The sequence below is a fragment of the Muscardinus avellanarius genome, assembly GCF_963383645.1.
Source record: "Muscardinus avellanarius genome assembly, chromosome: 16".
NCBI lineage: Eukaryota > Metazoa > Chordata > Mammalia > Rodentia > Gliridae > Muscardinus > Muscardinus avellanarius.
Genome location: NC_137802.1, coordinates 22624904 through 22651282, shown reverse-complemented (window position 1 = coordinate 22651282; position 26379 = coordinate 22624904). Strand labels below are relative to the sequence as shown.

Genomic DNA, 26379 nt, shown 5'->3' with positions numbered 1-26379 from the left:
TCTTTGATTCGTCTTCTGAGCCCCCACCCGCTCCGGCGCCGCGACACGCAGGGCAGTGGTAGGGCGAGGAAGGGAAGGAGTAGAGGCAGAGGCAGGGAAGGGGCAGGGGCAGGGAAGAGGCAGGGAAGGGACAGGGGCAGGGGCAGGGTAGAGGCAGGGCCGGAGCAGGGAAGGGGCAGGGGTAGGGCAGAGAAAGGGAAGGGACAGGGGCAGGGTAGAGACAGGGAAGGGGCAGGGCCGGAGCAGGGAAGGGGCAGGGGCAGGGTAGAGGAAGGGAAGGGGCAGAGGAAGGGAAGGGGCAGGGAAGGGGCAGAGGCAGGGTAGAGGCAGGGGCAGGGAAGGGGCAGGGGCAGGGCCGGGGCAGGGAAGGGGCAGGGGTAGGGCAGAGGAAGGGAAGGGGCAGGGAAGGGGCAGGGGCAGGGTAGAGGCAGGGGCAGGGGCAGGGAAGGGGCAGGGGCAGGGCCGGGGCAGGGGGGCCGCGAGCGGGAAGGGGCGGGGCTCGAGCGGCTCCCCTGGCTCACGGCCGCCGGCGGCGGAGGGCCGGGGGCGCACGGCGTGCGGGGCCCCGCCGCCCGCGCCGCCCTCTCGTTACCTGCAAGCAGCCTAAGTCCGGGACCCCTGGCGCGCGCTGCAGCCCCCCGGCCCGCGGAGCCCTCCCGGGGCCACGAGGCCGCCTCCCGCCCGCGCCCTGCCCGCGTACCCACCGGCTCGGTCCTTCGGGTGCGCGGGCGGGGGCCGGGCTGGGCGGCGTGGCCGCCTCGGGAGTCCGCGGCCCGGGCACGTCCTCCCCGCCCAGGGCCCGCCGGGGGCCGGCCCGCCGCCTGTCGTCATCCCGGGCAGGGCGACTCCGCCCCGGCCCCGGCCCCGGCCCGCTCGGCCAGGCTCGGAGGCGCACTGCTTTCTCCACCCGGGCCGGGCGCGGCACCGGCCGAAGGCCCAGCCCGCCCTGCAGTGCTGGGTGCGCGGGATGGGTTCCCGCCCCTCATGCCCGGGCCCCCTTGCACCTCCGGGGCAAACCAGACGCTTTCTCGCGTGCTGGGCCAGGGCAGTACTTCCTCCATTTCTAACTTCTTCTCTGTCTTCACCCACTTCCCCTGCCCAGGCTCCTTGCTCTGAGAAGGCAATAACCGTACTCAGCGCCTGGAATTTTACAGGGTCTACCCTCTGACCTCAGAGCAGCCCCTTCACCTGCTGGTGAAGCTCAGTTCCTAGCCCAGCCACTGAAGTCCAGGGAGCTGAGGGTTCCTCTTTGAAAAACCCTGCTCGGCTGCCTCTTAATCCGTTACCCCTGGCTTCCACTTGCTCCTTCTTTTCCAGTTTCTGTACCCACCAAGGATCAGAACCCGTCCGAGCCGCTCACCTCTTTCCAGAACGGGTGTGCTTGAGGAGAGGCTGCCTAGGTAGGCCCTGGGGGAACACTGCCGCCCTTCCTCCCAGCCCAGAGCATCCCGGCTTACAAGCTTGCACGGCCTGTGGGGATGAACCACGCGGATGATCTCCCCGGTGGGTATCAGCTCCACTTGCAGCGCCATTCTGTCCTGGGAAGAGCCAGTGTGCTGAGCACTGGGGCCTGGCCACAAATCTGCCTGCCCGCCTACTGGCTCTGGCTGAACAGAGCCAGGCGTCTACACTCCAAGGCTGGGATGGCCACTTGGTTCTGCTTCAACTTCAGCCCCAAGGGATGTGGCTGGTCCAGATTCTCAGGACACAGATGGAGCAGCCCAGGTCTGATTGGGAGGCCTCTTGGCTGGAAGGTTGGGGCAGGAAGAGGAGGAGCTGAGGGATGGAGGGAGGAAATGCCAGTTGTCCCAGGTAACCAGAGGAGCTGATAGAGCCATTGTGGGGGACCCTGGGCTCCAGGTCAACGGGTAGGAGGCCTTCTCCCTCCCAGCCGCTCCTCTCCCACTACCCACTCTTTGGTATTAGCTGGAGAGCCTGGTGACCACTCCCCCAATCAGAGGACACATCCTTAAACCAAGAGGATAAGCCAAGAGGTAACTGCCCCTCTTGAGAATCTCTCCAACTTGAAAGCAGCAGGTGAACCACTTGTTTTTAGTAATGGGGATTGAACCCAGGTTCTACATCCAAGTTATATCCCTATCTTGTGTGTGTGGTGTGTGCTGGGAATGGAATCCAGGGCTGTCCTACCTCTGAGATACATTCCCAAAGCCCTGTTTTAATTTTTTTAGTTTGAAAAAGGTCTCACCAAATTGCTGAGAGCTTTGCTAAGTTGCTGAGGCTGGATTCAAACCTGTGACCCTCCTATCTCAGCCTCCCAAGAATTGGGATTACAGGCGGACTACTATCACACCCAACTCTTGTTGAAGTCTTTTTTTTGGGGGGGGGGTGGTACTGGGGATGGAACCCTTCTACTTCTGGGCTACACTCCCAGACCTATATTTTATTTGGAAACAGGGTCTCTTAAACCAGCAAGGCTGGCTTCAAACCTGTGCGATCCTCCTGTCTCCATCTCCCAAGTGCAGGGATTACAAGCCTGTGCCACCACGCCCGGCCTATTGTAGTCTGAGTCAGGGTCTCAATAAATTGCTGAGGCTGGCCTTAAACTTCCAATTCTTCTCAGTCTCCCAAGTGCTGGAATTATAGTAGGCATGCACCACCACAGCCGGCTTGGTCCCCCCCCCCTCCGGTACTGGGGCTGGTACCCAGGGGCATTCTACCTTTGAGCTACACCCCCAGCCCTATTTTTTAATTCTTTATTTTGAAACAGGGTCTCACTGAATTACAAAGGGTGCCACTAAGTAGCTGAGGCTGTCTGCTAACCTTGATCCTCCTGTTTCAGCCTCCTAAATGCTGGGATTACAAATGTGCACCACCATGCCCGGCTGGGTTTACTTTTTGAAATGGGGGCCTCACCCTCACTGTATTTCCAGGCTGGCCTCTTACTCCTGGGATGAAGTGATCCTCCTGCCTCAGCCTCCTCAGTAGCCGAGACTACAGGTGCTTGTCATTGTACTTGAGCTGGCCATACGGTGTTGTGAGGGCTGGAGGGCACTGTAGGCAGGCCTCCATTCTACCCTCCTCTGGAGTGTCAAAACAGGTTAGTTTGGGAAGTCAATTCCTTTGGTATAGGCAATCTCTAGCTGTTTGCTCCTTTCCAACTGGACCCCCAGGTGCCCCTGCCCCCAGTGTTCCTGTTTTTCTATCTTTATTGTTGCTAAATCACAGCTGACACTTTCCTGGCCTGGGACTGAGCCCTCTGGTCTCCAGCCATTCCTTAAAGGAAGTGAGAACAGGGAAGTGGCTGGGGGAAACAGACCTTTCCACAGGGAGAGGCTGACTTGGGAGGTGCTGGCGTACAGTGGGCCTGTACTGACAGACTGTCCCTGGGCAGGGATCTCCTCCCAGGAACCCTTCCCCTCCCTCCCTGCAGCTTTCCCCCGCCCAGGAAAGGCCTACAGAACTTCCTTCCTCTGGGAAGCACATCCATCCAGAGCAGGCTCATCCCAATGGCCACACAATGGCCCTTATCAGCCATGGAGCCAGGCGCAGAGACCCAGCACACACCAAGTCTCACATATTTCCTGTTTCCACCCAGTGGGTCAGGGGTGGGCCCAGAGCAGCCATATCCTGACTGGAATGGAGAGGAGGGAGAGCAATCCCCCTTCCCTTTTCCGTCTCTCAATCACTGCTGGCCTCACCCTCCCAGCTGAAGGGGCCTTGCAACAGGAGGCCTGGGCAGGACTGTGGGTAACTAAGGGCAGGAAGGGGAGAGGTACGTGTCAGAGAAATAGGGACTCCTGGCACCAGGGCCCAAGCACCAGCCCAGGGCTAGGTGAATCAGGATGGGAGGTGAGCACACGCACTCCTCTGGCAGCCGATGCTCTTGCAACAGCCTCCTGAACAAGTGCAGCATTTGCATTTTATAGACGACCAGACTCTTGTGTGGTGGGGGTAGAGGGTAGAAGAGACACCAATTCAAACCCGGGTCCCCTCCCCACACCTTCAAGGAGTCACACACATAAAAGCCACATTTCTAGTTCTCATTGTAACAGACAGAACACAGAAAGCCATGCTTGCTAGAAGCTGGGGGAACTCTTAAACCATGGCTCCAGGGCGTAGAACGCAGAACTGGAGAGGCTCAGCCTCAGTCCTAGGAAGGATGTGACAGTCGCAGCGCAGGCTCCCTGAAGTGTCTTCTGGAGGAGGGCTGGTGAGTGGCCACTGGCAGAATGCAATCAGCAGGAGTGTGCTGCTTATGTCCATACAGCACCAAGAGAATGTTCTCTGAGGCCCTTTGGACCAGGTCTTCCAGAATGTCTTTTTTTGTTGTTGTTGTTGTTTTTGCAGCACTAGGGATGGAACCCAGGGGCATTTTAACTCCAAGCTACACCCCCAGCCCTACTTTTTATCTTTTTTTTTTTTTTTTTTTTGGTGGTACTGGGGGTGGAACCCAGAGGCTTTCTACCTCTGGGCTATACTCCCAGACCTATTTTATATTTTATTTGGAAACAGGGTCTCGCTAAGTTGCTGAGAGCCTCACTAAGTAGCTGAGGCTGGCTTCAAATCCGTACGATCCTCCTGTCTTAGCCTCCCGAGCACGGGGATTACAAGCATGCGCCACCATGCCCAGCTCTTTTTATTCTTTATTTTGAAACAGGGTCTGAGTTGCAAAGGACCTCACTAAGTAGCTGAGGCTGTCCATGAACCACAATCCTCCTGTCTCAGCCTCCCAAAGCTAGGATTACAAGCGTACGCCACCACGCCTGGCCAGAATGTCTTGATCCAGTTTTCCCTCTGTCTGCCCACACTTCTAGGTCCAAGGGGGGTCCAAACAGAAGTTTCTTGCCAGTGAAGACAAGCTTGATCTGGCATGACTCCCAAGTCTGTGGCTATAGCTTCTCTGCCACCTTCGACCTTTCATAGAAGGGCACAATGGGAGCATAGGCCTAACTCACCCACAGAAGCTAACCTGGGCTTGTAATTCTCTCTGCTCAGGTCCTGGGTCGGATTCCCTGGGGCGGGGGCAGGTTGTGCTGGCAGGACCTCAGGTACTCATTTGCCACCACTACGTAAGGGCATGGGTGGAGGGGACCCTCTATTCTCTCTACTTAGTTGTCTGCTTCTACTGAAGGCAGGGATCCCAGACCCTCTGCTCATCCCTCACGGACACAAGCTGATGTGCCACGGCTTCTAGAATTCAATGCTACTTGTGCCAACGAGTCTATGGAGCCTGTACAAATGTGAGCATCTCTCCCTCCCAGGCAGCCTGAGGCCCAGGACAGCATGACAAGAATGCAGGCCTGTGCCAGATGGGGCATGTGCCTGGCAAGATTGCTTGGCAGGCTTAGGAGTACGTGTGTGAAAAATCGAGAAGTGGAACGCAGGCTGGAGGGTCCTTTGCACATCCGGTGGATTGTCTCCAAGTCTTCGCTGTTGACAAACTAGGTTCACTCACATCCCAGCAACAAAAACCTATATTTAAGTGCCAATTCCAGAGCTCTGGCCTGGAGAGAGCAAGTCTGGCCTGGAGAGAGCAAGTCTGGCTGGAGCTCACCCTGGAGTGGGGAGGTGGAGGACGCGTGGCTGGCTGCCTCCTCAGGGGCTGGCCTGGGCTCCCAGCACCTCTGGCAGTGGTAAGGCAGAGCTGGCTGCCAACTCTAGCCTCTGCCCTGTATTCACTCCCTCCTGTCACATCTCAGAACACTAGCTGGTCTTCACCCAGTATATCATCCTTCAAAAAGAAGCGAAGTGGCATCTGTAGGGATAAAATAGGTGGAGAAGAAAAGGCAGGCTCCCTTCCATAGCACGCCATCACTCCCACTCCCATGATGGGCTTCACAGTTCAGGCTGGCTCCTGGCCTGTGGCTTTGGAGAACCAACAATGGGTTCAAATCCTATGTAATAGCCTTTCCCCCACCAAGCATCCCTTACCTTGAAGGCATTGCTCACTCCCACCACAGAATGCATATTGTTGCTATAATAACAGAGAAGAAACTGACCCTCGGTCTCAGGAATGCTGCTGATGTCAATGTACACCTAGAGGGGAGGGTGGACAGGAGTGGTCAGCTCTAGGAGCCTGAGCCCTTCCCAGCCCTCAGTAGCGGGTTATCCAGCACTCGGTTCCTTCCAGAGACAAGAGGGTTTAGGCGACCCACCTGCTGGAAACATACCTGGTTTAGGTTGCCGCTGAAGGAGACCTGGTTGTCCTTGACCCAGACATAGGACACGTAGTCATTAATGTGGCGCATACCCACCTGTGAAGGGAAGAACTGAGTGATTGAGGAGGATATGGAACCTAGAGTAAGTTGTAAGGAGGGGATGGTCTCACTGTTGGGGCTGGCTATCATACTCTGTATCCTCCTCCCGTCCCATACGTAGGTGAAGATCCATGGTACGAACCAGGGTCGCTCTTCATTGTCTCTGCCCAGCTCCCATGAGCCCTCAGGAAAGATAAGCTGGAGGGCTGTGACCACTGGACTCTGGTTGGCCCACCACATCACCTTGTACAGTCCAATCCAGTCCCAGGGGCTGCTGAGGAAGTCTGGGCTGGCGGAGTAGCTGATCAGCAGGTCGTTCTCCATGGTCCACAGGCCCTCTGGCATTATGGTGATCAGTGGGACAGCCAGCAATGGCTTCAGCTACAACAGGGTGGAAAGTGGGTTAAAATCCTGCAGCACCATTCCCTCCTCTAAGGCGACTATTCCTCAGAGTGCCTTCCAATGCAGTGGGGGCAGCAAGGGTCCCCAGAGGGTGGAGAATTCTGTTAGGCTACCCTAGCTGACCCCAGCTGGACAGCAGGAAAGATAAAGATCCAGAAGTGAATCGGGAGTGATGGCCCTGCCAAGGAGAATGGGGCTGAGTGCCAGGTGGGTGACATGGGGAGCCAGTGCTGAGGGTGAGGGTGGAAGAAAGGGAACTGCTGAAAGGTCTGAGAAACTAAGCAGCACACGCCTATGAGCGCAGTACCAGGGAGGCTGAGACGGAGGATCGCAGGTTCACAGCCAGCCTTGGCAACGTAGTGAGACCTTCTACAATGGAGTGAAACTGTTTCAAAATCAAATAATAAAATAGGGCTGGGGGTACAGCTTGGAGGTAGAATGCCCCTGGGTTCAATCCCCAGTAACACACACACACGTGCAAAAGTGCAATGATAAACGGAAATATAAAGGCTGAGGAGGCAGCTGGAAGCTTGAGGGTCAATACTACCTTTGGTTTGTCAGATAGCGAGACACAGGGATGGAGGGAGTTCCCTCTGCAACTTGATCCAAATAGCTTTAGGACAAATAAAAGGAAGTCCTACTTCACACAGTAGGTAATCAGCTTAATGGAACTCATTAGCCCCAAGGGAGAGAACCAAGAGGAAACAGAAACCTACTCCACAGGCTCGGACTGTTTTGACAGACACAGCCATCAACAGCTCCTAGAGGAGCTGGGATACTTGACCTCCAAGGAAGGGCAATCATATTCTCCTACAGGTCTCCCCTGGGGGACTGGCTGATGTGAGAATCCCTAGAGGGCTTAGGAATGTGGCACAGGATGGTTGTTCCTCTGCCAAATGTTGGACAGCCCGGAACTTCACCTCTATATCAAACGTGCCGGTGACAGGCTTATGGTCACTGATGCTGTACATCATGTGGCTGTCGTAGCTCCTCAGAGACAGGGACAAGAGGGGGCCTGGTAGGTTGTGGGCAAAAGAGTGCTCATAAGGCTTCCGCTTCACCCTCCACAGGATGCGGTCAGTCCATGCAGGCTTGCGTTTTTTCTCACTGGGTGAGGAAGAGAAATGGAAAGAAAAAGTGGTTGGCATGAGGGCAGGAAAGTGCTCGCTGAGTCTGCTGGAGCCCTAACTCAAGGGTCTACCAGAGAACAAAAGACTCCTGGGCCAGAGCTGCAGGGAGCACTGCAGCATGAAAGAGGTGCACAACACAATCAGGAGATACTGGCCTAGCTGGGCATGGTGGCCCACACCTGTAATCCCAGTATTTGGGAGGCTGAGACAGGAGGATGCCAGGCTGTAGGCCAGCCTCAGCAACCTAGCACGACCCTCAGCAATGCAGTGAGACCAGTTTCAAAATAAAAATAAATGCTGGACGTGGTGGTTCATGCTTGTAATCCCAGTACTTGGGAGGCTGAGATAGAAGGATTGCAGGTTTCTGGCCAACCTCAGCAACTTGGTGAGGTCCTCTGCAATTTAGTAAGACCTTGTTTCTAAATAAAAGAATAGCCAGGCATGGTGGTGCATGCCTGTAATCCCAGCGTTTGGGAGGCCGAGACAGGAGGATCACACAGGTTCAAAGACAGCCTCAGCTACTGAGTCAAGGCTCTCAGCAACTTAGTGAGACCCTGTTTCCAAATAAAATATAAAATAGGCCTGGGAGTATAGCCCGGAGGTAGAAAGCCCCTGGGTTCCACCCCCAGTACCACAAATAAATAAATAAGGCATGTGGGTGCATACTTGTAATCCCAGTACTTGGGAGGCTGAGAAAGGAGGATCACAAGGTTCATGGATAGCCTCAGCTACTTAGTGAGACCCTATTTCAAAATAAAGAATAAAAAATAGGGCTGGGAGTATAGTTCAGAGGTAGAATGCCCCAGGGTTCAATCCCAAAAGTGTTCAATACCCAGAGATGTTGTGAAAGAGGTACTGGTCTTTGTCAGACTTTAGCCAAGGATTATCTGCCTAGCTCACTTTTTTTTTTTTTTTTTTTGACGGTACTGGGGGTGAAACCAAGAGGCATTCTACCTCTGAGCTACACCCCCAGTCCTATCTTATTTTCCTGTATTTTGAAATAAGGTCTCAATGAGTTGCAAAGGGGCTCATTAAGTAGTAGTTGAGGCTGTCTGCAAATTACAATCCTCCTGTCTCAGCCTCCCAAATGTTGGGATTACAAGCATGCGTCACCACGCCTGGCTCCTAGCCCACATTTTTATAAATAAAATCATGACTCAGAAATATTCCATTTCAAGCTGGGAGTGGTGGCACACACTTGTAATCTCAGCGCTTGGGAGGCTGAGATAGGATTGCACAAGGTTTGAAGCCAGCCTTGACTACTTAATGAGGCTCCCAGCAACTTAAGTGAGACCCTGTTTCCAAATAAAGTATAAAATAGGTCTGGGAGTATAGCCCAGAGGTAGAAAAGCCCCTGCCTTCCAAGAAAAATAAATAATTCCAATACTTGGGAGGCAGAGACAGGAGGATTACACAAAATTGAAGCCAACCTCAGCTACTTAGTGAGGCTCTCATGAACTTAGTGAGGTCCTGTTTCCAAATAAAAAATATATAGCCAGGCATGGTGGCAAACACTTGTAATCCCAGCATTTGGGAGGCTGAGACTGGAGGATCATGGTTTGTGGACAGCCTCAGCTACTTAGTGAGTCCCTCTGCAACTCAGTGAGAACTTGTTTAAAAATAAAGAATAAAAAAAAGGGCAGGGAGTGAGGGGGTGTAGTTTGGAGGTCGAATGCCCCTGGGTTCCATTCCCAGACCTGCAAAAAAAAAAAGAAAGGAAATATTCCATTTAAAAGCTTTTCTTCTTTCCTCAACAAAAGCAGAAGATATCAATCAAAGAAGCTGAGATTTCGATTTTAGAGCCGGATAAACCTGAGCTTGAATCTGGCTTCCCTGGTTACTAATGGTGTGAGGGGAGGGGAGGACCGGTGAATGCTAACTAAATGCCTGTAATCAGCATTGTTTTCATTCACATTTACAAGTGAAAAACTGAGTCCTGCAATAACTGTCCCAAAATCACTCAGCTACTATTTTTTTTTTTTTTTTTTTTTTTTGGTGGTACTGGGGACTGAAACCAGAGGCATTCTCCCTTTGAGCTATACCCCCAATCCTTTTTGCTTTTTATTTGAAAACGGTCTCACTAAGTTTCTGAGGGCCTGGCTAAATTGCCAAGACTGATTTCAAATCCGCAATCCTGTTTCAGTCTCTCAAGCATAGGGATTACAGGAATGCACCACTATGCCCGGCTGATAAAGACAGTGTGTGTGTGTGTGTGTGTGTGTGTGTATATATATATATATATATATATATATATATATATATATATATATATTTTTTTTTTTTTTTTTTTTTTTTTTTTTTGCCGTGCTGAAGATGGAACCAGGGACATTTTACCTCCAAACTCAAGCCCATTCTACCTCCAAACTCCAAACCCCCAGGCCTATTTTTATTCTTCATTTTGAAATGGTGTCTCAAACTGAGCGTGGTGGCACACTCTTATAATCCCAGAAAATGCTGAGAGGCTGAGACAGGATGATCCGTTCCAGGCAGTCTCAGCGACTTAGTGAGGCCCTTTGCAACTCAAAAGGACCTTGTTTCAAAATAAATAAAAAATAGGACTGGGGTTGTAGCTCAGAGGTAGAATGTCCCTGGGTTTCATCCCTAGTACTGAAAAAAAAAAAAAAAAAAAAAGGAGAGAGAAAGAAACAAACAGGGTTTCATTGAGTTGCAAAGTGCCTACGTAGCTGAGGCTGCCTGCGAACCACAATCCTCCTGACTCAGCCTCCCAAATGCTAGGATTACAAACATGCACCACCACACTCGGTTTATTCTTTATTTTGAAACACGGTCTCAGCCGGACATGGTGGTTCATGCTTGTAATCCCAGCATTTGGGAGACTGAGAGGGGGATCATGGGTTTTGCGGCCAGCCTCAGTTATGTAGTGAGGTCTTTTGCAACTCAGTGAGACCCTGTTTCAAAATAAAGAATAAAAAATAGGGCTGGGGGTATAGCTCAGAGGTAGAATGCCCCTGGGTTCCATCCCCAGTACTGCAAACAAAACAAAACAAAACAAGGGCTCACTAAATTAGAGGGCCTCACTGTAGCTGAGGCTATCCTTGAATTGCATCCCCCTGTCTCAGCCTCCCAAGTACTGGGATTATCACAAGCCTGATTTTCTTCATAGGTTGATAAGCATCTTACTACTTGTTGATGCTGTTCTTGATCCTGCAATGCTCTTATCTCCCTGTCTCAGCCTCTCAAGTACTGGGATTACAAGTGTGGCCCAGTGAAGTTCTGAGTGGTAGAGGTTCCAGCTTCCAAGGCCATATCTAGTTCTACTGAGGCCTTACAGCTTCCCTGTGGACTCTTGTTTCCAACGAATGCATTGCAGCAGCAGCCCTGCTGGCCAGCCAGAGCCTGCCCTCTCACCTCCTTTTCAGCCCTCTCTGTTGCCCAGGCTGGGCCCTGTCACCAGTGTTCCCTGCCTCTTCCTATGCGAACTGCCCTGGCCATGGTCCCACCCCATCTTGCTTCACACTCCTGGAATGGCTCACCTTCTCCCCGTTTCCTTGATGGGGACATCTTGGATCTGCCAAACCAGTTCTAAAACCAAGCCTAGAGTTCTATATTTTGCCCTACTCTGCTGTGGAGATATCAATTCACCCCGTAAGTCCAATGGCCTGGGCTGCTCTGCAGACCTCCCACCTCCCTCAGAAGACAGTCCTGCTAGAAGGAAGAAAGAAGCTGATCAAAGAAAAACAAACACATACATATAAGGGGTTCTTCTTTCCTTTAATGAGATTAATGTCCATGCCCTTAATTGGGCCAGGGACCTTTGTTAGACTACTTTTGTCCTCAGTCTAAGACTCAGGTTTCAGTAGTTACCTGGCCTTCTCAATTTCCTTTTTTTGGGGGGATACTGGGGATTGAATCCAGGGGCATTCTACCTCTGAGTAACACACCCATCGCTGCCCCTCCTTTTTACTTTTTTATGTTTTTTATATTTTGGGGCTAATGGGGATTGAACCCAGGGACATTTTACCTCAAAGCTACATCCCCAGCTCTATTTTTTATTCTTTATTTTGAAACAGAGTCTTACTAACAAGTTGCTTACTTACTACGTCTTACTAAGTAGCTGAGGCTAGCCAATAACCTGTGTTCTTCCTGTCTCAGCCTCCCCAATCCTGGGATTACAAGCTTGTACCACCACATCTCTCTAAACTTTACTTTGAAATTAAGTTGCTAAGCGCCTCACTAAATTACTTGATAGGTCAGGTCTCTCCCCCCCACATGACCCCTCGGCAAGGGACAGGAGGCGGAACCCTGGAAGCTAGAAGCGGAGATTTTAGGTGCCTCAAGACTCCAAACATTGGAAGACAAACCAGAGGCCGCAAGACTAGAGATGTCAGGAGAGAATCAGCATGCCTATAAAACATCGGTGCCTCTGCTCCGCCACATGACTCAGCGGTCCGACTGGGACTATGCATGACTCTCCAAATGCATGGTTCGTCGGTCCCTTCCCCCATGGCCTGCTGACTCCTGAAGGTGCCAAATTCTTGATTAAAACTGTTGCTAATAACCTGGTTGGTGTTTTACCTCCTTCGTAATTTCCAGAAACTCTATTTTCATTCATTCACTACTGAGGCTGGCCTGGAACCTGCCACACCCCTGTCTCAGCTTCACAAATAGTGGAATTACTGGCACACACCACCAAACTTGGCTCCATCTCAGCTTTTTGAAAGGTTTTCAGTAAAACTACCACCTGAAGATATGAATCTAAAAATAACTACTAAATTAGGCATGGTGGTACATGACTGTAATCCTAGTACTTGGGAGGCTGAGACAGGAGGATCATGGGTTTATGGCCAGCCTTAGCTACTTAGGCCCTCCGCAATCTAGTGAGACCCTGTTTCACAATAAAAGATAAAAAATAGAACTGGGCCTAGGCATGGTAGTACACGCTTGTAATCCCAGCACTTGGGAGGGTGAGACAGGAGGATCACAGGCTTGTGGCCAGCCTCAGCTACTTGGTGAGGCCCTTCGCAACTTAGACCCTGTTTCAAAATAAAGAATAAAAAATAGGACTGGGGGTGTAGCTCAGAGGTAGAATGCCCCTGGGTTCAATCACCAGTACTTAAAAAAATAAAAAAGGGGCTGGGGGTTTAGCTTGGAGATAGAATACCCCTGAATTAAATCCCAGATACTACAAAAGAGAGAGGAGGGGGAGAGGGAGAGGGAGAGGGAGAGGAGAGGGTACCCGAGCAGGGGTTGTAGCTCCGAGGTAAAAAGCCCCTGGGTTCCACCCCTAGTTCTATCTAAAAATAAAAATAACAACTACAGTTTCTTCATAACTGGGTTAGAAATATGCAAGTCTCATTTAACCCTCAACCCCATTAGGTGTATATCATTATTATTTCCATTTTATGGATAACAACATCAAGGCTTAAAACAGTTTGCCCAAGGTCATAGAGCTGGTGGCAGTTCTGTAAGGGGTAGCAGTAGATACACTCTCTGTATTGTTCCCCATGAAATTCTCCACTACTTTTTTTTTTTTTTTTTTTTTTTTTTGCAGGTCAAGGGATGGAACCCAGGGGCAGTTGACCTCCGAGGTATACCCCTGCCCTATTTTTATTCTTTATTTTGAAACAGGGTTTCACTAAGTTACAGAGGGCCTAAGTAGTTGAGGCTGTCTGTGAACCACAATCCTCAGGTCTCAGCCTCCTGAATGCTGGGATACAAGTGTGTGCCACCACGCCCGGCTTTCTACTATTTCTTTATCTCACACAGTATCTGATCCGCTCATATTGGTGACTCTTGAGCCAAGCTTTCTGCTTCTTGTCCGGGAATCCAAGTGTCCCCAGAACACTGAAATACACTGTCTCCTAAGGCAGGGTTGCCTCCACCCTTTCCTGCCACCCTCCCCGCCCCTCTCCCTTGCTAGCACTAGCTTTCTCTCCTGCGCTGTCAGAGGACAATCTGTGAGCGCTCCCACAGTCTACATCTCATGTTGGGGAGGCAGGAGGTGCCGCTCCTGAGAGGTGATAGATGGATTTATTCCAGATCCCTGAACCAATACTTCAATTTTTTTTTCTTTTTTTGTGCTGGGGATTGAACCCACAGGTATTCTACCTCCAAGCTATCCTCCCAGCCTGATTTTATTTCTTATTTGGATACAGGGTCTCACTAGGTTACTGAAAGCCTTGCTAAATTGCTGAGGCTGGCTTTGAATCTGCCATCCTCCTGTCTCCAAGTCCCAAGTACTGGGATTCCAAGTGTGTATCACCACACTTAGCCCTAACACTTCTGACGCAAATCCTACTGCCACTAGGGCCAACATAATCTGACTTCCCGAGCCACTTGAGCATACATTTCCTCACCTGGTATCATAGTTGTTGGAGTTTGTATCAAATTTGTAGGTGGGTGGAAAGAGCAGGGGGCCCTCCTGGAATTCCCGGAGCAGTGGGTCTCGTTTCTTGGCAATGCTGAGCTGTAGATAAAGACAGTTTCCATCTCTCCCAGTGTTGACCCAATGGCCCAAAATCAAATTCCATTTTTTCACTGCCTCAAAAGATGACCCAACTCCTGAGAGAGCACCTGAATCCACAGGCTCAGGGGAAGTGCCAGCCTGCCATTTCATAGTCCTGGGACTGTAAGAACAGGCTTTGAATTCTACCTCTGGAGATTATTAGCAGACTTAATGGAAAAGACAATAGTGGGTGGATGTCTGATGGAGGACCATGACACGACAAAGCCCTTCTTGCTCCTTATTCTAGAGCACACCTTTGGCTCACTCATGTGAAGATCAGGCACTGACAGGATGGCTGCCCCATCCCCAGGGTTGAATCCCTACTACTATTCCCCTCCCCTCCGCACCTTCCCTACCAAAGGGGTTGGGGGAGGCAGGGGAGACCAGGCTCACTGGGCTGTGAGCAATGTGCTCTGCAGTTTCACAGGGACCTCTACAGTGGGCTCAGGTTACCCCTGGGGACTCTTCCCCTCATTTGATACCTGATCCTTCTCCCACAGGTCTTTGTAGAACTGATTTGTTATGGATTCCCGAACAAAGTGCAACCCGAAGTCCTGGATCCGAAAGTTCATGTCTCCGAACCAGAGAATAAGGCTTCAGAAAGAAAGGAGGGCAGCCTGAGCATTTGTTTGAGGTCAGCATAGTGAGGAGTAACAGGTGACACAGGCCTGCTCAATAATCCAAGGGCTAGCCGGGTGTGGTGGTGCACGCTTGTAATTCCAGCATTTGGGAGGCTGAGACAGGAGGATCCTGCTTCACAGACAGCCTCAGCTACTTAGTGAGGCCCTCTGCAACTCAGTGAGACCCTGCTTCAAAATAAAGAATAAAAAATAGGGCTGGGGGTGTAGCTTGGAGGTAGAATGCCCCTGGGGTTCCATCCCAAGTAAAGCAAAAAAAAAAAAAAAAAAAAAAAAAAAAGAAAAAAAAAAAGAAAAAGAAAATCCAAGGGCTGAAGCTCCAGGGTATAGACGAGAGGCCAATGCTAGGAGAGATCAGGGAACAGGGATACAGGGGTGGGGTAGAGTGGGAATTTTTTTTTTTGTGTGTGTGTGTGTAGTACTGGGAATTGAATCCAGGGGTAGTCTACCTCTGAGCTATAACCCTAGCCCTATTTTTAAATTTTTATTTCAAAACAGGGTCTCACTAAGTGGCAGAGGGCCTTTCAAAGTTGCTGAGGTTGGCTTAAAACCTGCAATCCTGTGTTAGCCTCTCAAATACTGGGCTTATAAGTGTGCCTTTTTCTTTTCTTTTTTTGTACTAGGGATTGAATCCAGGGGAGCTACCTCTGACCTACTACACCCTAGCCCTTTTTATTTTCTTTACTTTGTGACAGGGTCTTGCTAACTTGCCCAGGCTAGCCTCGAACTTGTGATCCTCCTACCTCAGCCTCCAGAGTGCCTGGGATTACAGGCACGTGCCACTCTGCCAACAGGACTGTTCTTATAGTTCCTCCACCATCATTTAAGCTGAAGGAAACTCCAGAGGGGCATATGACAAAGACAACGGAGGATGTAGTCCTCCCTCTCCCTCAACCGGTCACCAGGACAGGCTGAGAAACAGCCTCCTGGTGACCTCAAGAGAACACAAGCTTCTTACCTTGGGGGTTTAGAAATGTACAGGGTTAGCCGGGCGTGGTGGTGCATGCTTGTAATCCCTGCACTTGGGAGGCTGAGACAGGAGGATCGCACAGGTTAGAAGCCATCCTCAACTACTTAGTGAGACCCTGTTTCCAAATAAAATATAAAATAGGTCTGGGAGTATAGCCCGGAGGTAGAAAGTCTCTAGATTCACCACCAAAAAAAAAAAAAAAAAAAAAAAAAGTACAGGGTTTTAGCCAGGCATGGTGGCACACACCTATAATCCCAGAATTTGAGAGACTGAGACAGGACAATCATAGGTTCCAGGCCAGCCTCAGCAAATTAGTCAGGCCCTCTGCAACTTAGTGAGACCCTGTTTAAAAAAAAAAAAAATGGGGGGGGCTGGGGTATGGCTCAGAAATAGAATGCCTGTATTCCCTCAGTAAAACACACACACAAAAAAACATACAGGGGTTTTAGGCAGAACAGAAGTTTAAAAAAGGGGACCCTGGGCAGTCAAAGCAGGGTAGGACAGCACATGGAACCTCAGGAGAAGGGCTGGGAAATGGAGTACACCTGACTGGCTGAGGATGGCTGATGCTAGCCAGGGCTAGCATGGGGGAGAGGGAAAGGCTGACAGTTTGCAGCTCCGAGCTCACTCATGGTCCAGGATGTTGGGGATATTCTGTTCCTCAAAATTCTGCATTTCCAGGATCCGGTCAAAGTGCTCCAGCCGCTGGTCATTGTTGGATACATGGGGAGGCAGGTGGCAGTTGATGATGCTGACGTAGTAGCCATAAAGTCTCAGGCACATGATGACTCCCCCTTTGTTCCCCTGGTAGGATATGTGGGCAGAAGGGTGGGAAGCTGCTCTGGGTTTCCATCCTGGGCTTGTGGGAAGACAGTCTCGCCTCCCCCATACTCACAAACTACAGTCCACCCAGCTTGGAGTCTCAGGGATACCTAGCTCTGCCCCCTTTTTTCTGGCACTGGGGATGGAACCCAGGGACATTCTACCTCCAAGCTACAGCCCCAACCCTAGTTTTTTTTTTTTTGGTGGTGGTACTGGGGGTGGAACCCAGGGGCTTTCTACCTCCGGGCTATACTCCCAGACCTCTTTTATACATTATTTAGAAACAGGGTCTCACTGAGTTGCTGAGAGCCTCACTAAGTAGCTGAGGCTGGCTTCAAACCTGTGTGATCCTGTCTAAGCCTCCCAAGCACGGGGATTACAAGCGTGCACCACCATGTCTGGCAACCCCAGCCGTATTTTTTATTATTTATTTTGAAACAGGGTCTCACTGAGTTGCAAAGGGCTTAAGTAGTAGCTGAGGCTGTCCTCAAACTGTGACTCTCCTGTCTCTCAGCCTCCCAAATGCTGGGATTACAAGTGTGTGCCACCAACAGGCCTAGCCCCTTATAAGGCAGGAGAATGAGTATGGCAGGGTTCTGGGCTGAAAAAGAGCATCAGGATTCATTTTGCTTCCTCTTGCTTTTGCTCTGCTAAAACTCCCAGCCCTCCCAGGTCATGCCTCAGATAACAGCCCCATCCTTACCCAGTACCCGTAGAAGCCAGTAGGGGTGGATTTTGTAGAGAGGATCTGGATGTAGGGCAAATGATGATACTTGGCAAAGACCAATAACAGTAGCCCTTGCATTCGGATGCGAGAGATCTACAGGAGAGGAGGGCAAAAGTTATTTAAAAATTTTTTTTGTGTGTGTATGGTACTGGGGATTGAACTAAGGAGCATTCTTCCTCTGAGCTATACCCCTAGCCCTTTTTAAAAATTTTGTTATGTTGGGCATGGTGGTGCACGCTTGTAATCCCTGCACTTGGGAGGCGGAGACAGGAGGATCACACTGGTTCGAAGCCAGCCTCGCTGGCTTAAGAGACCCTGTTTCCAAATAAAAAAAATAGGTCTGGGAGTGTAGCCCGGAGGTAGAAGGGCTTCCAGGAACTCCAGCACCACCAAAAAAAAAAAAAAAAATTTTTTTGTTTTGTTTTTGGCACTGGGGATTGAACCCTGTGGCATTCAATTTCCAAGCTACAACTCCAGCCTTTTTAACTTTTTTTTTTTTTGTGTGTGTGTGTGTGTGTGTGTTTGAGGATGGAACCCAGGGGTATACGACTTCCGAGCTACACCCCCTGCCCTATTTTTTATTCTTTGAAACAGGGTCTCACTAAGTTGTGGAGGCCCTCACTAAATAGCTGAGGCTGTTTGCGAACCATGGTCCTCTGGTCTTAGCCTCCCGAATGCTGGGATTACAGGCATGTCACCACCATGCCTGGCTCCAGCCCTTTTTAATTTTTTTTTTTTTTTCAGTACTGGGGATGGAACCCAGGAGCATTCTACCTTTGAGAGATACTTCCAGCCCTATTTTTTATTCTTTATTTTGAAACAGGGTCTCACTGAGTTGTAGAAGGCCTCACTAAGTAGCTGAGGCTGTCCGCGAATGGTGATTCTCCTGTCTTAGCTTCTCTAATGCTGGGATTACAAGCGTGCATCACCACGCCTGGCTCTAATTTTAATTCTGATACAGGGTTTTGTTAATTTGTTGAGGCTGGCCTTGGGCCTGCAGTCCTTCTGTCTCAGCCTCCCAAGTACTGGGATTATAGGCATGTAGTACCAGAGCACCTGGTTTATTTATTTGCAGAACTAGGGGTTGCACCCAGGGATATTCTATCTCCAAGCTACACTCCTAGTCCCCCCCCCCCTTTAATTATTTTTCTTTCTTTCTTTTCTTTTTTTTTGTGGTACTGGGGATGGAAAGCAGGGGCATTCTACCTCTGAGTGACACCCCAGCCCTATTTTAAATTCTGAAACAGGGTCTTACTGAGTTGCAAAGGGCTTCACTAAGTAACTGAGGCTGTCTGAGAATAGCAATTGTCCTGTCTCAGCCTCCCAAATGCTGGGATTACAGGCCTGCCACCACGCCCAGCTCCCTTTTTTATTCTTTATTTTGAAACAATTCTCTCCAAATAGCAGAGGGCCCAAGTAGCTGAAACTGGCTTCAAAATAGCAATCCTCCTATCTCAGCCTCCTAAGTACTGAGATTACAAGCATGCACCACCAACCAGGGCTATTTTTTGTTTTGAAACAGGGTCTTGTTTGCTTGCTGAGAGTCTTGCTACATTGTTGAGGCTGTCTTAGAACCTGCAATCCTTCTAACTCAGCCTCCCAAGTACTGAGATTACAGGCATGCACCACCATTCCCATTTATGGTATACCAGTTTGAAACTCTAAAGTTTCACTCCTTTCCTTTCTTTTTCATAGCTACCAAATGGTGCATTCTGGAAGATAAAGTCTTAGTTTCTGCTCCTGAGCCTGAGGGTAGAGAGAAAGTGAGCCTGTCAAAGTACCCTACCAGAAGGTTATTGATTCTTCAGTCCCAGCCCCACGAATGCTCTTCTCCCTGATGCTGACCTTAGATCCTTTGTGTACTAGGACTAGGCCTGTTTTCTCATTGATAAGAGAAAAACAATACTATGTCACAGATGCTGAGAAGATTATCTGATAACTTTTATTTTCTGCCTTAAGGATTCTTTTTTTTTTTTTTTTTTTAAAGGGGATTGAATCCAGGGTCATTCTACCTCCAAGCTATATCCCTAGCCCTATTTTATTTTATTTTATTTTTTAAACAGGGTCTCAGTTACTGAGTCTCCCTACTTGCTGAGGCTGGCCACAAACTTGCAAACCTTCTGTCTCAGCTTCCCAAGTACTGGGATTACAAGCATGTGCCACCACCCTGGTTTAGGATTCCCTTTTTCTTTAATGACACTGGGGATTGAATCCAGTGTCATTCTACCTCTGAGTTACACCTTCAGCCTGATCTTATTTTTTGTTTTGAAACAGGGTCACACTCAGATGTGAAGGGCCTCACAAATTGCTGAGGCTGGCTGAGAACCTGTGATCCTCCTATCTCGGCTTCCACAGTACTAGGATTACAAGCATGTGCTACCACATCCAGTTTAAAATGCTTTTTTTTTTTTTTTTTTTTTTTTTGCGGTACTGGGGATGAAACCCAGGGGCATTCTACCTCCGAACTACACCCCTAGCCCTGTTTTGTACTATTTATTTTGAAAAAGGGCCTCACTAAGTACCTGAGGCTGTCCGCAAACCATGATTGTCCTGTCTCAGCCTCCCAAATGCTGAAATTACAAGCATACACCACCATTCCTGGCTCAGTTTAAAATTCTTTTTTTTTTTTTTGGGTCTGGGGATAGAACCCAGGGGCATTCTACCTCTGTGCTACACCCCCTTCCCTATTTTTTATTCTTTATTTTGAAACCGGGTCTCACTGAGTTGTAGAGGGCCTAAGTAGCTGAGGCTGTCCGCAAACTGCAATCCTCCTGTCTCAGCCTCCCAAGTGCTGGGATTACAAGCGTGCACCACCACACCTGGCTTTAAAATTCTTAAAACAAAACAAAAAACTGTGTTACTGGGGATTGAACCCAGGGCATTCTATCTTGAAGCTACACCTCAGCCCTATTTTATTTTGAAACAGGGTCTCACTAGGTTGCTGAATGTGTTGCTAAATTGCTGAGGCTGGCCTCCAACCTGAAATCCTCCTGTCTCAGCCTCTGAAGTATTAGGATTACAGGGATTTGCTACCATGCCTGGCTCAAGAATTCATATGCTAGGTGTGTGCCACCATGCTTGGCTCTGTGCATTTACTTTGTTGTTGTTGTTTTTCTGTGCATTTAGTTTTGTGTTTGTATGTGTCGCACTGGGGATTGAAACCTGGGGCAATCTACGTCCCAGGAACAACCCTAGCTGTATTCTTCATTTTGAAATAGGATCTCACTAGGTTGATGAGAGTCTCACTACTTGCTGAGGCTGGCCTTCAACCTGCAATGCTCCTGTCTCAGCCTCCTAAGTACTGGGATTACAGATGTGTACCATCATACCCTGCTCTGTCGCTTTACTTTTTTTTTTTTTTTTTGTAGCACTGAAGATGGAATTCAGGAGCATTCTACCTCCATGCTACCCCCCCAGCCCTATTTTTTAATTTTTTATTTTGAAACAGGGTCTGAGTTGCCAAGGGTTTCACTAAGTAGCTGAGGCTGTCCATGAACTGTGATCCTTCTGTCTCAGTCTCCCAAAAGCTGGGCTTACAAGAGAGTGTGCTACCACACCTGGCTTTTACTTTTAAGAATTCTTTGTGTATGTGGGAGGGGGGTATTGGGGATGGAACCAAGGGGAATTCTACCTCCAAGCTACACTGAGAGCCCTATTTATTTATTTATTTATTTATTTATTTATTTATTTATTATTTTTTGGCAGAACTGGTAGTTGAACTCAGGGGCATTCTACCTCCAAGCTATACCCCCAGCCCTTTTTTATACTCCCAGACCTATTTTATATTTTATTTGGAAATAGGGTCTCACTAAGCTGCTAAGAGCCTCACTAAGTAGCTGAAGCTGGCTTCAAACCTGTGTGATAATCCTGTCTCAGCCTCCCAAGCACTGGGATTACAAGCGTGCACCACCATGCCTGGCTTACTTTTTGAAACAGGGTCTCATAAATTATCGAGTGCTTCACTATGTGGCTGAGGCTGACCATGACCATGTAATTCAGAGGTCCACCAGGGCAGTGCAGAGGACATCTGCTCACAGGTTGGGGAGAATAACTGATATCTACTGAAGGGCTTCACATATCATTTAATGCTTTGCCAACACACTAAGGAATCAGCAGAAATATTCTGGGATTGCCAAAATATCTAACTATCTGTGACTGCAGGAGGTGGGGTGGGAACGGGCTGAAGACACAGCTCTCTTTTCTCAGTCTCAGGCTGTCTACACCTACCACCCGAGTAGCTGTTTCCTGAGTATTAGGTGCAGTGGCCAAGGAGGAAATCCCCGGGTGGGGAGCATGTACTGGAGCCTTCCAGGAATTATGAAATTTGATCCAGCAGACAAGTGCTTTAGCACAGTAGAGTTAAAGCTGGAGAACCCCAAATCAGGACTGAGCAAGGGAAGAGTCAGAACCGGAGGTTGCTACAAATGTGTTCTCAACACTACCCTCCACCCCTGTCTTTTTTTTTTTTGTACTGGGGATTGAATCCCAGGGTATTTTACCTCCAAGCTATAACCTCAGTCCTATTTTATTTTTTATTTTGAAACAGGATGTTACTAAGTTGTGAAGGGCCTCATAAATTGCTGAAGCTGGTGGTAAACTTGCGCTCCTCTGGTCTTAGCTTTCTAGTAGTGGGATTACAAGCATATGCCACCATGCCCTGGCTCACCCCCCAGCTTCTATCTCTCTAGTTCACAAGTATATGACAACAGAATTGAGGGCAGGGCTAGCCTATGAGGGACTAACTTTTAGGATCAGGGCAGAAGCCAGCGAATTGATAAAAGATTCACTGTAATCCTAATCCACAGAGCAGATTTGGCCCACTGGGCTCTACCAAAGTCTAGTCCACTTTGTAAAGAGGCAGCAGGAAGTGGGAGGTGGGGCGGCTGGAGTGGGGGCAGGACAGGGTCAGACTGGGAGAAAGGGTGGGCCAGTGGGGAAAAGCAGCAGACTTTTAGAGGAAGTTCTAGAAAAGGGAGGAGGAGGAGGAGCTAATGAGGGGACTGGCAGGTGGTGTCTGGGCGCCCTGGAACAACAAGGGGGGTCAGCCTGAGGCTTATCAACCTATGTTTGGCAAAACCACACCCACAGAACCGGTTGTAAACAGGGCCTGCCAGTTCACCGATTTCCATTTTTGCGGGGGTGGGGGAAGAGAGGAGGGGAGGGGAATGCAGTTTGGGTGCCTGGTTCTCCAGCTGGCCTCCCAACCTTGGGAGCTGCATGGGTGGAATGGGTTGTGTCTCTGCCACAAGCTGAGCTAATTTCCTTGGCTCAATTCCATCCTACCAACCCCCTGCAAGTTAGCCAAGGCACAAGGAGGCCTGCACTCTTGGGAAGGGAGTGAGTGGTGAGAGGAGTGGCTCTGCCCTCAGTGAGGATCCAGATCCAAGTCTGCAGGAAGAGGCCTCCGAGTTGATTTGGAGGACACCAAGGGCTCAGGAGCTAGCATGTTCTAGCCTCAGCAGGACTAAAACCTTGTCTTTTCTCTCTTCTTTGGGAGGACCTGTAGCTGTGTATCCAGCACCCTCAGGAAATTGGGTAACAGAATTAATTTTTTTTTCTTTTCTTTTTGCAGTGCTTCCAAAAAGGAGCCCAGGGTTTTGCACATGTGAGGCAAGCACTCTACCACTTAACCATACCTCTAGCCCTAGGTAACATAATTCTAAAAATTCCCTTCCCAGGGAAGGGAACAGAGAAAATTCTGGTATTCCCCAAAGCTGTGAATCAGGTGCTTTGAATGGGAACATGTTTCATCCCTCAGGTATGCAAGGAAAAAAAAAGAAAAGAAAAGAAAAGAAAAAGAAGTGCATGTCTGTAATCCCAGTACTTGGGAGGCTGAGACAGAAAGTTCACAGGATTACAGCCAGCCTCAGCAATGTAGTGAGGTCCTCTGCAACTTAGTGAGACTCTGCTTCAAAATAAAAAATAGAATTGGGCTGGAAGTGTAGCTCAGAGGTAATATGCCCCTGGGTTCAATCCCTAGTTCTGCAAAAAAAAAAAAAAAAAAAAAATAGGGCTAGGGGTATAGCCTGCCTTGGCATTCAAGCTCTAGTACCCAAAACAAAACAAAAAAGCAACAACAACAACAACAACAACAACAAAGATTTAAAAAGGCATTGGGGATGCTGGGCACAGTAAAAAATAAATAAAAAATAAAGGGCCAGGCATGGTGGCGCACGCTTGTAATCCCAGCATTTGAGAGGCTGAGACAGGAGGATCTTGTTTCATGGACAGCCTCAGCTATTTAGTGAGGCCTTGTTTCAAAATAAAGAATAAGCCCAGCATGGTTGCACACACTTGGAATCCCAGCATTCACAGCCTCAGCATAGAGAGGCCCTTCGTGACTCAAAGAGACCCTGTTTCAAAAATAAAAAAGAGCTGGGTGTGGTGGTGCATGCTTGTAATCCCAGCACTTGGGAAACTGAGACAGGAGGATCAAACAGGTTTGAAGCCAGCCTCAGCTACTTAGTGAGGCTCTCAGCAACTCAGTGAGATCCTGTTTCCAAATAAAGTATAAAAGAGAAAAGAGGTCTGGGAGTATAGCCCAGCAGTAGAAAAACCCCTGGGTTCCGCCTCCAGTACCACCAAAATAAATAAATAAGACTAAAAAATAGGGATGGGGGTATAACTTGGAGGTACAATGCTCCTAGGTTTCATCCCCAGCACCCCCCTACACACACAAAAGGTACTGGTATGTAGATATCCAGCAGTTTTCTTCTTTCTAAATGTAATACATGCTCAAGTAAAATAGAAAATAACAAAAGTAAATAATAAGGTCGGGCTTGGTGGTACATGCTTGTAATCCCAGCATTTGGGAGACTAAGAAGAATCGCGGTTTGCTGCCAGCCTCAGCTACTTAATGAAGCCTTTTCCAAGTCAGTGAGATCCTGTTTCAAAATAAAGAAAAAAAATAGGGCTGGGGTGCAGCTTGGAGGTATAATGCCCCTAGGTTACATTCCCAGTACCACAAAAAAAAAAAAAAAAAAAAAAAAAAAAAAAAAAGAAAGAAAAGAAAAGCAAAGCACTGAGAGCTGAGCATGGTAGCGTGGTGGCACACACGTGTAACCCCAGCACTTTGGAGACTGAGACAGGAGGATCCAGGTTCGCAGAGAGTCTCAGGTACTTAGTGAGGTCCTGTGCAACTCAGTGAAACCCTGTTTCAAAATAGAGAATAAAAAACAGGCCTGGGGATGTCACTTGGAGGTAGAATGCCCCTGGGTTCCAACCCCAGTATGCAAAAAACAAAAAAGGCACTGCGGGGCTGGGCTTGGTGAAGCACACCTGTAATCCTCGTACTTGGGAGGCTGAGACAGGAAGATTACAAGTTCACAGACAGGGTCAACAACTTAGTGAGGCCCTCCCCAACTTAGTGAGACCATTTAAAAAATAATAATAAAATAGGACTGAGAGTGTAGCTCAGAGGCTGAATGTCTCTGGGTTCAATTCCTGGTACCACAAAGGGGGAGACCTAGGGGTATAACTTGGATGTAGAATGCCCCTGGTTTTAATCCCCAGTATCATACACAGAGGAACACATCAGTCTGAATAATTAGGGTTTAGTGGAGATGAGACACACTTCTTAACTGCCCATAAATTTGTAAGTTACCTTGACGAAGTTCAGAGGAGAAAGCACATCCATGAAGAAACTGCTCCATGGGTCTTCAAAGGCAGTACTGGAAAGGAAGCTTATGATTCCAAAATTCATTTCCTGCAAACTGACCATCCTAGGTTAGAGGCTTATTCCCTGGCCTGGAGGATACCGTCTCTGCTATAGACATTTAGTACTGCCCCATTAGACTTTCATTCCCTGGGGTCTGAAGACTATGAGCTCTCCTCCTCCCGGCTGTCCTGCTGTTGATCTCTAAGCCTTGGCTACTGCTGGCCCAGGGCAAGAGACATGGGACTAGCCCCAATGAGGCTCAAAGCTCTTCACCTTCAGAGTCCAGAGCAAGAGAGGACTGGTAATAGCAGTTCCTCACAAGGGGTAGAGGGATGGATGAGTGGGCTCTGAAGACACCTACCCAATGACATACATGTCCAGATTCAGGTTCTGTTCATTCAGGCAAAGCAGGTCACCGAGGTCTAGAGGGGGTGAAGCTGAGGCCACATTCCATGTCACAACATGTACACTGCGGAAGGGATGCAAAGGGAAGTCATAGAGGAAGGAGTCTAATACCTTGTCAAGATAACGGACAAGAGTCTAGTCCTGCTAATGGCTGCCCCATGATCTATTACAGTGATAATGGGAAATGTGTTTCTATATCTGTTGGTAGGAAAAGGAACAGTGATCTATAAGCTCTTCATCTTCACTTTTGCTTCCTAAAGCAGGAATCTGCCCTGAACTGGCACTTCCATGCAGGTCCATAGCTGTTCACACCTGGCAACAAGAGCTGCCAAAGGGAATGTCAAAGCTTTTAATCAGGCAAAGGAAGTGGGGGTGGACAGCCAAGGGTTTACTAATTAATCAGCTCCTTTAGCCATACACACCTCAGCAATCATCAGTGGATCAGTCTACCACCACTCCAGGCCTAGGCGTGGTGGCGAACACTTGTAATCCTCATAGTCGGGAGACTGACACAGGAGGATCACAGGTTCAAAGCCAGCCTTGGCAATGTAGGGAGGCTCTTAGAAATCTAATGAAGAGCTGGGTGTGAAAGCACACGCTTGTAATTCCGGCATTTGGGAGCCTGAGACAGGAGGATCACACAGTTTCAAAGCCAGCCTCGGCTATTTAGTGAGGCTCTCAGCAACTTAATGAGCCCCTGTTTCCAAATAAAGTATAAAATAGGTCTAGGAGTGTAGCCCGGAGGTAGAAAAGCCCCTGGGTTCCACTCTCAGTATCACACACACACACAAAAAAAAAAAAAAAAAAGAAAGAAAGAAAGGAAGAAAGAAAGAAAGAGAAATAAAAAAAGAAACCTAATGAGAACGTGTTTCCAAATAAAGAAGTAAAATTGGGTTGGGGGTATAGCTTGGAGATAGAATGCCTCTAGGTTCAATCCCACCCCC

The 26379-nt window shown here is 49.0% G+C and overlaps 2 protein-coding genes across 2 annotated transcripts in view; both read right to left on the bottom strand.

The window, feature by feature from the left end:
- MYO1C (myosin IC) overlaps positions 1-1532 on the bottom strand; it is a gene marked incomplete at both ends in the record, with an annotated part of 31927 nt that extends 30395 nt beyond the window's left edge. Inside the window, one exon of the mRNA XM_080714216.1 lies at positions 1458-1532. Within this exon, the coding sequence (XP_080570342.1) occupies positions 1458-1532 (75 nt within the window). The remainder of the gene's footprint in view (positions 1-1457) is intronic.
- A 4124-nt stretch (positions 1533-5656) lies between these two features.
- Positions 5657-25024, bottom strand: INPP5K (inositol polyphosphate-5-phosphatase K; the record flags this gene model as incomplete). The annotated part of the gene is made up of 10 exons (XM_080713990.1): positions 24977-25024; positions 17350-17466; positions 16453-16628; positions 14699-14810; positions 14068-14177; positions 7541-7727; positions 6462-6599; positions 6132-6215; positions 5893-5997; positions 5657-5716 (listed from the first exon to the last, which is right to left on the bottom strand). Exons 1-10 carry the CDS (start codon positions 25007-25009, stop codon positions 5657-5659), a joined length of 1122 nt encoding a protein of 373 aa, XP_080570116.1. The 5' UTR covers positions 25010-25024.
- Positions 25025-26379: the final 1355 nt, after the last annotated feature.